At 36.0% G+C, this 15,645-nt stretch overlaps 1 protein-coding gene across 1 annotated transcript in view; it reads left to right on the forward strand.

Moving 5' to 3' along the window:
* The window catches only part of ECT2L (epithelial cell transforming 2 like), a 114,002-nt gene that overhangs the window by 38,486 nt on the left and 59,871 nt on the right, over positions 1-15,645 (forward strand). The window contains exons 5-7 of the mRNA XM_044675446.1: positions 740-908; positions 8,154-8,292; positions 9,374-9,542. Of these exons, the coding sequence (XP_044531381.1) occupies positions 740-908; positions 8,154-8,292; positions 9,374-9,542 (477 nt within the window). The remainder of the gene's footprint in view (positions 1-739; positions 909-8,153; positions 8,293-9,373; positions 9,543-15,645) is intronic.

The raw sequence follows: 15,645 nt of genomic DNA on the forward strand, positions 1-15,645 counted from the left end.
GGAAGGAAGGAAGGAAGGAAGGAAGGAAGGAAGGAAGGAAGGAAGGAAGGAAGGAAGGAAGGGAGAAAGGAAGGGAGGGAGGGAAAGAAAAAAAGCAAACAGGAGGAAGCAGGAAGAGACATGGGTCTGTAGGACACAATGGAAAGATCATGGGTTCTGGAGGTAGAGGTTCTTAGTTTCACTTTAGCTGTGACACATTCTCTATGTGACTTTGGGCAAGTCGCCAACCTCCAGGAGTGTCCTCATCTGTAGGATTGATTAGATGGTCTCTAAGACTCCTTCAAGTTCTAAATCTATGAACCTATGTATGGCAAAGAATGGGTCAATTAGAGAGGGAGTACAGGAAAGAAGTTAATATATAACCAGTCACATTTGTAGCTAAGGCTTCTTATTTCTGGGATTCATGAAAGTGGCAAGATTGATTTGAGATTGAGATTTGAAAGGAGTGTCTCCTTTTTACCTACTCACCTCTATTATGGAGACTAATAAAAAGGAAATGGCTTAATTTTACGGAGAAAGAAGAAACATATAAATAATATAATCAGTTCCCCAAATATGAGAATTGCTTATTTTCTTATCATTGTTGGTTTCTAGATAAAGTTACTAGTTATTTCAGTTGCATTATCAAGAATAAATAAAATCTAATTGTTATTTTCAATTGAAATATCACCCCTAGTTCCTGTTTTATTTAGAGAAACATGTAAGTAAATAGGAAACTCTGTTGATATTTATTTTTCAGGAGAGTTATTCAAAATTCGACCCCCTTGGATGAGTGGAACATGTTGTTCTACAGTGTTAAAATCCAGATATCAGCCACAACTCTCAGAAACAGTAAAGGATCGCATAGAATTGAGTGTAGCTTTGGAGAAACAGCGTGTTTTAGCATCTTTAGAAGCCTTACCCAAAAAGTAAGTAATTGTACATTTTCTAATTAGAATGCTAACATCTTAGTATTGAATTTTTAAACTATTCAGTTAATGTGTGATGATTCCTTAAAATGATTCAATTAATATTTTATTTTTATTTATAACTATACATATTATTAAATACATTGTTTCATGGGATTTTGGATTTACACTTTTCTTAATAAACATCATTCTGGCTTCCGTTGGGATTTTAAATGTAGTATGTGATGGTAATTTAGTATTAATACTTTCACATTTAGACAATCTTAAAGGCTTAACATTGGTTTAGCTGCTCTTATCCTAAATGTGAGATCAGTGAATAGACATGCTGCTGAAGGAACTAACTCATATCATCATTTGACATTCTTGCTATAAATGAAACCAATAAGAGAAGTTGCAACTTAATGGAGAGATAGCTCATAGTCCTTCAATGGAAAAGCAAATGAATGAGTTGGCAGCTTTGGTTTTATCCTTCATGCAAAGGCAACAAGGAAGATCATTTCTTAGGACAATTGCTTGTCTCAAATGGTAGTGTTTATGGTGAGCATTTGTAAAAAGATTTTCATGAAAATAATTGCAACTTCTATACCAACATTTATTACAGAGGATGAAAAGGAAGAGGCATTTTATTAAGAACTTTAATAAGATCCTCTGAATTAAATCAGCATATATAGTAGTACCTTGATACACAAGCACCTTAAGTCACATGCAATTTGAGAAAGGAGCAGTCACAATTGGGATTTTTTTTTATTTTAATTTTCATTTTTTAGAAAAATTTTTCATGGTTACATGATTCATGTTTTTACTTTCCCCTTAACCCCCCCTCCATAGCCAATGTACATTTCCACCGGTTTTAACATGTGTCATCAATCAAGACCTATTTCCATATTATTGATAGTTACATTGATGTGGTCCTTTCGAGTCTACATCCCCAATCATGTCCGCATCAACCCGTGTGTTCAAGCAATTGCTTTTCTTCTGTGTTTCCACTCCTGCAGTTCTTCCTCTGAATGTGGGTAGCGTTCTTTCCCATAAGTCCCTCAGAATTGTCCTGGGTCATTGCATTGCTGCTAGTAAAGAAATCCATTACATTCTATTTTACCACAGTGTATCATGTTCTTGTGTACAATGTTCTTTTGGCTCTCCTCCTTTCACTGTGCATCAATTCCTGGAGGTCTTTCCAGTTCACATGGAATTCCTCCAGTTTGTTATTCCTTTGAGCACAATAGTATTCCATCACCAGCATATACCACAATTTGTTCAGCCATTCCCCAATTGAAGGGCATCCCCTCATTTTCCAGTTTTTTGCCACCACAAAAAACACAGCTATAAATATTTTCGTACAAGTCTGTATATCTATGATCTCTTTGGGGTACAAACCCAGCAATGCTATGGCTGGCTCGAAGGGCAGGCAATCTTTTAGAGCTCTTTGAGCGTAGTTCCAAATTGCCATCCAGAATGGCTAGACCAGTTCACAATTCCACCAGCAATGCATTAATGTCCCACGATTGGGATTTTTTGCTTGAGGTTACAAGTGGAAATTTGAATCACGAGCTTCCGCCACCCTTCACTAGATAGCCTGCCAAATGTCCAATTGCACAAGTTACAGGATGCTGTCTTGCTTATTTCAGTGTTTATTTGGCTGTGTGAGCATCTGTATTGAATTGCTTTGCTTTCTTCTTCTTTTTTGTCTTTATTATCAGTTTTTTTTGGCAAATTTCTTAACTTTTAACCATGGGTCCTGATGATGGAGGAATTGAAGAAGTTACAGCAGCAGCAGCATATAGAGGTTTTACAGGAAATTAGTGGGCAGGAGCCCGAGGAGGATGAGGCAATCAGTATAAGTGAGATTATGGGAATGTTGAGGATTTGGAAAAAATGAAACACTTTATTGAAAAGACACACCAAGAAAAAATTGCAACAGGTCATGTGTTGGAACTGTGTGATGACACTTGTTTCACATATTATAGAAATATTCTGAAAGAGAGAAAGAAACAAACTGCCATGGAAAGGTTTTTGTTGAAATGGCCTCTAAATGAAATTGAGGAAAGTGTGGCAAAACAGCCAAATTTCAATGAAGAAAATGATGATAATTAAGTAAAGTAAAAAAAAACGAGCAATTAAGTTTAGCAATAAAGTTACATATCACAAGTAATGTGTAAGGTCAATTTTGCATTTAAATGTAGCCTTACGTGTGTAGAGAGTAAATTATGTTAAGCAATAGCGCATGAAATGAAAACCTTCTCAGCCAACATCTTTGCCTGACCTTGAAGGTAAATAACATTTCATAATCAAGTTTATTTCTTCACATTCTTTCTTATTATCTATAAATATATTTATTTGTTATTTGTGAAGTATGTTTTCATATTTAAAATCATATACATAAAACAAAAAAAATCATGTTTTTTTTTGGTGCTGGAATGGATTAATTTAATTTCCATTCATTTAAATAGGGAAATTCAATTTTACACACAAGCAAATTGAGTTATGAGCTTGGCCATGGAACTGATTAAACTCGTGTGTCAAGGTAATAGTCTGGGCAAAGATAGACATAAGAGTAAATGGTGAAAAAATATTGCAATATTTGGGTCACAACCAAGAAATTAAAGAGTTCAAAGGCTAGAAGACTATACAAATATTTTTTTTTTAAACCCTTACCTTCTATCTTGGAGTCAATTGACTCCAAGGCAGAAGAGTGGTAAGGATAGGCAATGGGGGTCAAAGTGACTTGACCAGGGTCACACAGCTAGGAAGTGTCTGAGGTCAGATTTGAACCTGGGACCTCCTGTCTTTAGGCCTGGCTCTCAATCCACTGAGTTACCCAGCTGTCCCCTATACAAATACCTTTGGCTCTTATATCATAAATACTTTCTTCAAGAAAAGGGTTGGGAAGTGCTGGTCATGGCAAAAACTGAACAGCATTTTAAAAAATTAAATCAATTTTATTTTAACAGATAGGAAATGACTGATTAGCAATGTGAGGGCCATTTCCAAGGGAGCTACATAGAATATGAGATTGTTGTTGTCAATCTCTAAATCAGTTTTAAAGTAGAAGAATAAAAATGAGGCAATATGACTTGCAGTTGATAACTAAACTACTTAAACAAGTTAATGGTAGCAAAAATAGGAAATGAGTAAAAGGAATAGAAATCAACATGAACTATCATCAGTTCTTAAGGAAGATTAACTGTGTACATTTTCAGTAATCATGTAAATCAGTAGCTCCAATGAGGAAAAAAAGAAAATCTAGAAATCACTCTGAGATCACCAACGTTGATCTTTTTTGTTAAAGAGATAGGATAAACTAAGGTGATTTGCATGAACAGCTATTCATCTTCTGTGAATTCTTTCCTGGATCCACAAAATATTTATGAGAACAATGTTCCCACATATTAAGGACATCCTTGATGAATATATGAGAAGGAAATAGACAGGCTTTCACAGATAATATTCTCCAGTAGGCCACATCTTTAAAATCACAAAATTGCTCACTGTATTTCTTATATAAAAACAAAACAAAATCATTCCTTAGGTGGAGCAAAATCCTTCCTTGGAGATTCTCCTTAGGCAAAGCATAGCTCATGTCTATATAGTAGTACATGCATCATATGAAATAAATGGAGAAATATAAGAGATAGCTTTGATAACTCTTTGATGATAACTGTCATGTGAGGAAGGTACTTGCCTCCTTCATGGAGAATGTCTAACACAGAGTCCAAGTGAAAGAGGGATTTCCTATGAGTGGTGAAGTCCTCCAGATGGATATTTGTGGATAACATGGTGCTGGTGATTACATCAAATCTCAAAATATTACAGAGCCTCCTAATCAAAAATCTACAATTACTTAACAGAGATCAGGCTAACTATCCAGAGCCAAATGGCAAAGTGGAAATAGTGCTAGATTTAGGGTCTGAGGACCTTAGTTAGCATCCTTGTCATATGATCTTAAGCAAGTCATATATTTCTGAACCTCAGTTTCCTCATCTGTAAAATGACAAGTTTGGATTAGATCATTCATGTAATAACCCCTGAGGTCCCTTCCAGTCCTAAGTCTGTGGTCTATACGAGAAAAAGCAAGTAGATGAAGCATGTCTATTGTCCAGGACACACAGTTTAGTGGACATTCCATAGAGCAAGTCCACCAGGATGTAAATTGTGGACAGATCGCCGACAATGAATCCAACTTGGAATTTAACAGGTCAAGGAAAGTAAGTTGGATTTAATTTGGAAAACAGCAGTACTTCTAAGGAGAAAAAAAGGCATGTTTTAACATTTGCATTCTTTTAGTAATGGATGTTATATGACTGTGAATGCAGCATGTGTTACCCTAGTCTCAAAAGAATGAAAGGCCACAGAGCATTCAAAAGGCAATAAAGAGTTATGGTGGCCACAAGTGGGCAAACAACCAGTAAAGAATAACACAGGAGAAGCGGTGTAAAAAGATGACAGAAATATGTGGGAACAGAAAAGATGCTGCTATTGATGGACTGTGTTTCATTTATACCCAAGAGATATTGAGACAGAGGAATCCCCACCTTGCCTGTGATTCCACAGCTAGGAAGGGTCAGAGGCAGGATTTGAAGCAGGTTTTCTCTTAATTCAGGTCCAGCACTGTTTCTAGCACTATGCTGCAAGCAGTACATTTTTCTAAGACTCCTGACCACCATCAACTCAAAAATTCTCTAGCCATAACAATTCACTTAGGCCATGCATTATTGGTGTAATTTATTATATGATGTTATAAGGTTCCCCTCCAAAAATGTGATGCAAGTCTAAGATTCTTATGGTAAGGGACTAGCAATGGAAATAATAGAATCCAGTACCTTAGGTACTTGTGAATAAACTAACATTTATTTACATACTTATTCATATTTGAAAAGTGGGCAAAAGCAAGCTGTAGTGGCAAGAGAACTTTATTTAGAATCAAAGGAACTGGGTTTGAATCCCAGCACTGATACTGTGAGACCTTGAGCAAGTCCCTTAACTTTTCTGAGAATCTATTTCCCTATTTGCAAAACAGAAATAATATTATTTACATTACCTAACATCACAAAGTTGTTGTGGCAAGAATTTTGTGAACTTTAAAGTGCTATCCATTAATTATTATTGTTGTTGTTATTCCAGACATGGCCAGCTCTACTTAAGCATTTACGACTTCAGATAACAGTGAGATTAATTTTTTTTTTGCTCCTTGATTAGGGAAAAGGTAAAATATGCACCAACCAACACTGAAATTTTAAAAAATAATTCCAAATGTGAACTAAATTTTGAGGAGCTATGAAAGACATGTATTTTAATGAAGATGTCAGGGAAGACAATGTAACTTAGGCAATATGTAACCAAGAGTTTCTAGAAGAAATGATAAGAGGATGCTATATTCCATGTGATTAACATGGGGTGATCAAAGAGAATTAGGAAATTGAAAATATTACTGCTATTAATACTCTAGTGGCATTTTTGCTTCCTAATAAACTGACTGGTGTCTCCTCTGAGCTATACTTTGGTGCCTGTTTTCTTTTTCCTTGTTTCCATAGGAAGGCAGCAATAAAACAGGAAGATTTAGTTCCTGTTACACTCAGGAAGGGTATTTGCAGAGCTACAAAGGGAAGATAAAGACAAGACTAAGGGCTGAGATAGCATTTGGAGAAATATAAATTAAGATTACATTTTTGATTAATGGTAACCTGTAGAGAATATAAGATCCCACTGTGCTTATATTTGGGGGGATTACAACAAAGCATTCGATGTGATAGAAGAGAACATTACTTTTAAACTCTTTAACTAGAAAGTACCTCTCATTCAAATATTTGCATTATTCAGAATTCCCTAGAAGATATAACAACAGATACCATCCTGTTCAATGACTGACAATGAAATTCAGACAAGACATTAAACAGAAAATATTAATTATTGTGATGGAGAAAATCCAGAGCACTGTATAGATAGAGGGATTCCCTGTGGCTGATGAAATCCTTCAGATGTCTCTGTTTGTGGATGACATTATGTTGACTGTATCAAGCCCCCAAGACACTGAAGAGGCTATATGAATGAAATCTGTAATCCCTCAAAGGAGTTCGACTTGTATTACACACAAAGGTCAAGTGGATGAAGACTGCTTATTGCCCAGATTTCAACATGTTTTTAGGTTGCTCAATATTATGTACACCTCAGACAAAGAGTTCAGATGGACAGTGAGATGAGGCCAAAGTTGAAAAGGAAGAGGAAGAGAGAGGATGGATTCCTCTCAGGAAATTGAACCCTTTTCCTGAGTCTAAGCTAATTTTGAATATTTCCCCATGGTTACATGATTCATGTTCTTTCCCTCTCCTCCAAACTCCCTGACCCCCCACCCCTCATAGCCGATGCACAATTCCACTGGGTTTTACATGTATCGTTAAGATCTAATTCCATATTATTGATAGTTGGACTAGAGTGATTGTTTAGTGTCTACATCCTCAATAATATCCCCAGCAAAGGTGATTTAAAAAATGATAATAACATTTTACTTGTCTTTCTGTATGAGACATGAGACATGCCTGCTTCTCAAAGAAGAGGCCACATGGCATAATGAATAAGATACTTGATTTCAATGCAGGAGGAGTTGGGTTTAAATCTTACTTCAGATCTTACTAGCCATATGGCTTTGAGAAAATCCCTAAACCTCTTCTAGCTTCAGATTTCTCACCTATAAAACGAAGCAATTTGATTTGATAATCCCAATGGCCTATTCCAGTTCTAAATATTTGATCCTATGATTCTATGAATTGAAGGACAACAGAAAGGTACTTGATGAGTGCCAGCAGGATGTCACATGTTAACAACAAAGAATGCCAAAAAAGAATGGGGTAAAGGATGATATTAAGAAACTCTATGACATGAAGAGGAGAGAAGCTGATTACACAGAAAAGCATATAATGACACTTCAATAGCTGTTGTGCTCCACTGGGATCTTTACAATGTCAGGAAAAAGTGAGGAAGGCTGCTAGCTTGTTGAGTGGACTATCTGTGGTCAATTTGAAGGAGAACATGGATGAGAACAACATAGGATAGGCAGGCATGGATGGATCACAATCTACATAAGTGGAGTGAACTCCCAAATTGATAAGATCAACAAATATTATTGATATTTATTTATGATATTTATGACAACCCGAATATATATTGGTTCCTTTCTACTTTTGTATAATCCAAGTTGAAGAAAGTTCAACTTAACATTCCTTTTTTTCCTCCCTACTTTTTCCTCTGTAGAAAGAATGTGTCTGGAAGTCATTCTTATCCTGTGTTATCAAACAAACATTACCACAGAGCTGATCAGAAGTATGGCAGTTTTCCACATTCAGTCCAGACTTCTCTGGTATTGATATCATCTCGGATCCCTGCATATGAGGTACTAGTTTTGTCAGAAGGCCAGTACTTTTATGGATATCCTGTTTTGGTTTGGAATAAGGTAATAATGGCAATCCTCAGTGCCTCATCTTTTAAATTCTGCATTCTCTCTTGATATATACACAAAGAATGGGATATAATTAGCTACCTTGGCTAGTGCAGTTAGTTAGAACACTATGAAAATAATCAAATAACAAGCATTTATTAAGTAGCTACTACATACCAGGCACTAAGCTAGGTGTTAAGAAATACATTAAAAACAGACTAGTCTCTGCCCATGAGGAGTTTACATTCTATCAGAGGAGAAAATATGTATATATGTATACATAAAGCATAGATAAAATGAATATAAGGTAATTTTCTTTTCTCAGAAAGGAAGTACTCTGGAAGTTGGGGAGATTAGGAAGGGATGTGGAAGATGTGGCTCAATCAGAGTTTGACTGAAACAAGAGATCCTAAGAGGTGAAGATGACAAGGGTGTACATTCCAGGCATAGGGACAACCAGTACAAAGACCAAGGTTGTCTGTTTCTTTTGTGGGGGTCAATTAATATTTCTTTGTTCTATGGTCCCAGGTTATACTCCTAAACCTGACTAGCCATCTTCAAGAAAGGAATAAATTATATAAAAAGAGGCAGCTTCTCAAAGATGGAAGCTTGGGGATTAGTATTAAGAAGTGATGGGGGAAGAGGGACAGTGAGGCACTAGGTAGATAGAAAGGCAGACCTAGAGACGGGAGGTTCTGGTTTCAAATCTGGCTTCAGATACTTCTTAGCTGTGTGACTTATGGCAAATCACTTAACCCCCCCCATTACCTAGCTCTTACCACTCTTAAGCCTTGGAACCAATACTTGGTATTGATTCTAAGAAGAGAAGGTAAGGGTTTTCAAAAAAAAGTGATGGAGGAAGAGGTTTCCATAGAGTTTACCTTCTCCCTTCCATGCCGTCAGAGGTTTCATAAACAAAAATAATAAATCACTTCTAAAAATTAAATGTAATTTTCATGTTAAGTATATTTTGTTCATTAATAACTATTCTCAACATAGAAAACTTCATTTTCTGAAACTCAGATTGTTCCTCTAGATGGTTGTGGACAGTGTGAAAACTGGTGTCATTCCTCTGGTATATGAATATACTGGTTTGACTTTGGAAAGTCTACTGCTGCTTGTAGAAAAAGTTCTTGATGGCCGGAAAGTACAAAGTATTGGGATATTTAGTGATGGAGATTCCAGAGAAATCAATTTACTACAAGGTAATCCAAAGAAAGTAAAAGCATTCTTTGTTTACATACTATGACCTACTATGTTTCTTTTCTTATAATCTTTATAGTAATATAGGAATTAAGATCAATTTTGTCAAGTGAAAATTTTTTAATTATTTTAATGGAGGTTTTTCTGACATCAATAAAAAATGAGAGCTCCAGAATTGATGACTGTAGTATAATTTAACTGACATTGAAATTAATCCAAGTAGAAAGAGAGGGAAGAGAGGAATAAGCATTTATATAGAGCCTAATGTGTATCAGGTACCATTCTAAACACTTTTTTTTCAACAAATATTATCTCATTTGATCTACAACCCTGCAAGATAGCTATTATTATTTTCCCTATTTTACAATTCAGGCAGCAGAGGTAGACAAATGTCAAGTGACTTGCCAAGGGTCATACAGATAGTAAGTGCCTGGAGCTGGATTTGAACTCAAATCTTCTGACTCCTGGCCCAATGCCTGGATTCCACCGGGCCACCTAGCTGCCTCAGTTGCAATAAAAGTATTAGTTCATTCATCTTGGACCAACAGCCAAAAGATTTTATTGAAATATACTTTGTTGGAATGTTTCATAAGGATCTAGGGAAAATCCTTCAAAAATCATTATAGTTTGGGGGAGCTAGGTGGCTCAGTGACTAGAGAACCAGGCCTAGAAATGAGAGGTTCTGGGTTCACAGTGACCTCAGACACTTCCTAGCTTTGTCACCCTGGGTACTTAATCCCAGTTGCCTAGCCCTTACTGTTCTACTGTCTTGGAATCAATACTCAGTATCAACTCTAAAATAGAAGGTAAGGGTTTGGTTTTTTAAATTACTATAATTACTTTATTGCTAGGAAATGTTTTAGAATTACAGTTGCTTTTTCAGTGTTACAATATTGTAGCTTGCATTGGACTTTATTTATAGCTCCGTAATGTTGTCATAACCCCTTCAATGTGATCCTTCATACAAGGTATGAATTGTCTGCTCTCTCTAGGATGACTTGCTCCTCTAGGCTGCCCTCATACTGGCAAGGCTAGGTTCCCAGAGAAGGATCAGCACCACAGATACATTCAAAATCTCTCAGACCATAGAGGCAACCCTGTTGTGGGAGAATATACTTGCTCAACTCATCATTTTAGCTTTTAATCTCCCACCAATGTGATTCCACTTAAACAAACCAGTCCTTCACAATGATGATACATTTGAAACTTAAACACAATTATTTACTTAGCAATAAGACAAGAGAAATAATAATAGCACCATCGATTCTCATTCAATAAAACAAATGGAGAAATACTATATCACAATACATACGCTTGGATCGTACTCTATAAACAATGTAATCAAGATCTGTGTGAACAAATAAGCCAATACAGAAATCTGGAACGAAGCACGTGAGGGAAGAAAACCTCTATTCTTAGACTTACTTACAACTTGGACTACAGGTTTTGATGCCATTGGTCCACTCAGGAGTATTTGCACCAACATGAAAATGTTTCTCTGTTAACTGCTCCCCATATGACTCTCACTGCTCTCTAGTTGGGAATATCCTCTTAAAGGCATCCTTAAAAGGCGGTTGAGAAAGCTTTTAATTTAGTTAGTAGCCCTTCTAAGGTAGAGATCTACATAGATCATAGGCTGCATCTCATTGGGCTATTCTGATAATCTGAGCCATCTATTCATTTATTAGAATTCTGCTTTTTCCAGTTAGCTTGTAGTAAACAGAACTCACAGCAAAGCAACTCAGGTGGAATTTCTGGCTAATACACTCAAGCCCAGTCAACTCTGCCCTCATTAGGGTGCTGATTTCTTTAATTAGATCTCAGCATCTCTTCCTATACAGCAAAATAGTTTGAAGTAATCTTCTTTTTTGTTTTCCTTCTTCAATTAGAGAGAGCAGCAAAGAACAACAGGTACTTCTGAGAGGATTTACCTTAAACTATAGTAGAGTTAAAGAGCAATAGTTGAACCTGAAGCTCTCTTCTAATAAGCTTTAACCTTTATTTGGCCATTCAGACACTGGCAGTTGAAGCATTCTTATTAGTTGACTACTCCCATGCCATCCAAGCTTCTTTAAACTCTTCACTTACTTAACACACATTACAGGTTTAAATGAGAGCCTCCTGATTCTGAGATTCACCTTTCATTTATAAGACAAAAAATTATCAAAAACCCACTGTGAAATCAATAATATTTATTTGATCATCCCAGTCTCCAAAGTATTATATGATTTTTCATTTTGGGACTTTTGTCCTTTTAAGTCTTAAAACCATTCAATTAAAATAAACGGAGGAACCACAATGTCCAGCAGGTCTAGCCATTCCAAAATTTTCAAAAATCTTCACTCTTACAGTTGGTACTTCTGTTTTTTGGTACTTTTAATTTTGGCAATTTTTACTAACTTAAATTACCTCTGACTCTTCAAGTCATCAAGCTGTTTAATTCAAGAGAGGCATCTCTCTTCACTAGGTGATTTGAGCCTTTATATTTATACCACAGTTCATTTTTTTACTTTATATAGCTAAACTCTTCACAACCTATCTGAAAGGTGTTTCCTTACACACAGATGTTAGCAATTTTTATTAAACCAAGGTTTTCTTACTCCTTCTATGTACCATATTGTTCATCTATCAATAATACAATGCTTTACATCTTTACCAATTTAATTCTTTTTCTTGCTTTTAATTGTTATAAACTTAAGACACCAAAAAAGATCATTTCCATACTTGCAACAGAACATAAAAAGAAGATTCTATAGCAAATCAGGAATCTCTATTTCATGCCATTTGATATTTTAAAATGTATATAATAAATTCTACGTATAACTTTCAAAACTATCCTGCTTCTCTGTACTTCCTTTTCAATTTCTTTCTGTTTCCCACTGTGTTTTTAAAAAATATTAAAATGATCACTTCTTTGCATCACAACTGCAAACTCTTCCAGCTTAGTATCCCTACCAACAATTAAAAATGGAGATAAAGGGGAAAAAAAACAATTCTATAGCCACAATATCCAAAAAGGAAAATCTGTTTCGTCCACTACCATTCTGTAAAGAGGTGGATAACATGTTTCAACAAAAGTCATATGGAAATATTATTGGCCATTATTTTTATTAGTCCCTAATTCTTTCAAAGTTTTTTTTTTAATTAACAGGGTTATAGTCTTTATATAAATTGTTTTCCTGGTTCTGTTCACTATACTCTGCATCAGTTCATACTACCTAGGATTCTCTGAAATTATCTTTTTCATAATTTCTTTTAGCACAATATTCTATTACATACATTTACCACAGAGCCCATGGGTACCTGAACTGTCTCATTTTTAGTACTATGGGATTATGCTAATTGATACTGTTATGAATAAGATGAGATTAGCTAGTTATTAGGAATTAAATTGTATCTAGCAGGAAGGAGCTGGAGCTGGGAATTCCAGGTTGGAATGAAGGAGGAGGAAGTGTGTCTGGGCCCTGAGTGTGGACTCCATTAGTGGTGGGCAAAACTGTTGCCAGCCTGGGAGACCTAAGAGCAAAGGACACCCTGCTTCCTGATTTCCCCTGGGATCCTGTGTGGTTTGTCATCCAGCAAAAGGACAAATCTACAGAGCCAAGAGAGGAGGAGAAGTTTGAAAACTGGAGGACAGTGCTTCAAGCAGAACCCTCTCTACCTGGTACCTGAGATCATCTTGACTCCTGGCATCCAGAGATCATCAGTGGATTGCAGTGAGAATCCCAAAGCCACAAAGTCCTAGCTGTACTCAAGCCTGGCAGGTTCCAGGTTTGAGGCAGAAATCCAGAGATTCCATTTATAGCTCCTTGGGCCCTGTTAGTTTAGATCACTTAGATAAGAGTAGAATAAGTCCTCCCATTGCCCTGTGGTTTTATCCTTTAGATTTTAAGTATAGAAATCCTTTCCCACCTTTTAGTCCAACATAATTAAAGCTGTTAAGTCCCTTTTACCTTATTAGCCTGTTACTATACTCTGGTCTAGTGGAAGCTGGGTGACAGTTAAGATCAACTGCCATTCCTGTGGAAATCCAGTAAACTCTGGTCTCTTCACCCTGGTCCAGTCTCTCATAAATCCTAGAGTGTGTTCCCACAAACCACTTCGTTTATTGTAATATCCCTGGTGACCCCATTACCTTACTTATATTTTCCTACAATACCAATGGGTTCTGGTCAATGCCCACTGACAATCCCTGGGGCCTATGATTGGTACTAAAAAGTAAAGCCATCAAATTATTTTACCTTAAGCTTTCTTATTCCTTTATAGCAGTCAAGCAACATACCTCTTTGATTCTTATGGGAATAGGCTTCTCAGGTGAATGTGATTTAGTACAATCATCACATAAAACTTTCAGAATGAGACAGGAAAAAAATACTTCTTCATTCATCTTTACAAAGTCTTAAAAGCTTTGCTTTTGCCCTCAACCTTTTACTTCCTTTTGATTGATCTTTATTGACACATTTATTTACCTGGAATTTAACTTGCATTAGAATTCTAAATCTCCATTAAGTAGGTATTATAGCATATAATGTGCCCCCTCCCAATTCTATTCCTGTCAGCGACACCACCATCATTCTCCTATTCACTTAAGCTTGAAATCTTAGACAGCTGTGATTCTTCCTTCTCCTTCACCTTCTCTTTCACCTCCAACTCCAATCCACTCAATCAATAAGTCTTGAAATTTCTACCTCTACAATACCTCTGAAACATGTAATTTCTTTCTCACCACTTCTACCCTAGTCCATCCTCCCATGAACTCTTGCTTAAACTTCTGAAAGTTGCCTAACTAGCCTGTTCACCTCCAATCCTCTTAGATATTTTTGCTATATTAATCTTCCTAAAATATAGCTCTGAAGAAGCCATTATCTTTCTCTAAGAATCTTTGATGGTTTCTCATTATCTACTAAAATAATGCCCATAATTTCTTCACTTGGCATTCAAAACCCATTATGATCAAAACTCAACTTACTTTCTAACTTTATTTTTTTAACTAGATATAGTGTATAAGGCTATCTATTGGTTTGGAATCAGAAAGATTTAAATTCAAATCTAGCCTTAGATACCTTCTAGCTATGTGACCCTGGGCAAGTCACTTAACCTCCTTTGCCTCAGTTTTCTCAACTGTAAAATGAGGATAACAACAGTACTTATCATCCATGGTTGTTGGGAGGATCAGATGAAATTATATTTGTAAAGCACTTAACATGAAGCCTGGCACATGGTAGGTTCTTAATAAATGTCTCTTTTTTTCCTTTCTGTGTTCTTAAGTCAAATTGGGAATTTGCTATTCCCCAAATATGCTTTTACACTTTTATGCCTACATGACTTTAATCATTCTGTTCTCTCTCCTTATATACCCATCTGCCATACCCTCCTACTAGCTGTGTAATTTCTATACTTTCTTTGTGACTTAGCTCAAATGCAATTTACTTCCTGAAGTCTTCTCTGATCTTTGATCTTCTCTGATCTCTGATCTGCCTCCATCCTTTTCACTAGTTTATCATTATGAAGATCTCTCTATATTTTCAGTTTATGTAGTATTATAATTTTTTGTGTAGGTGTCTATAAACTCTTTGATAGATAACGTAGCCTTATTTGTATTCTCCATGATGTATATATATATATATATAGCACGATGCTTTAGACATGATAGGTATTCAAACAATAGTTATCCAGTGAGTAGTTACAGCCCTCTGAACTGAGTATAGAGTTTTACAGTATAATGAGAGAGAGGTCAAGAGAGAATAAGATTCATGTTAATTTCCAATAGCATTTTTTTGGTAGTATTGGTGCTATGATGGCCCAGTTATCATGGAATGATATATATCACAGTTACCTGTATAAAAAATGCAAAGGAGTTCTCAGTCTCAAGAGCATAAAATAGTTCCCTTCTACCTTTTCACAGAGATTAGCAGAATGGTGGAGAGAGTAGCAGAAGGTACTCAGACATGGTTTTTAAACTAGCTATAAATTTTAACACAGGTGTTGATACTTTAAATGAAAGCTGCTTATCCAATGACCAAGTTGTGGAGGCTTGGAGGAAATAAATCATAGGAGTCTTGGCATTTTTGTTTTAAATGAAAACAGAAGAAAGAAGTTGTGACT

The sequence above is a fragment of the Gracilinanus agilis genome, chromosome 4, assembly GCF_016433145.1.
Source record: "Gracilinanus agilis isolate LMUSP501 chromosome 4, AgileGrace, whole genome shotgun sequence".
NCBI lineage: Eukaryota > Metazoa > Chordata > Mammalia > Didelphimorphia > Didelphidae > Gracilinanus > Gracilinanus agilis.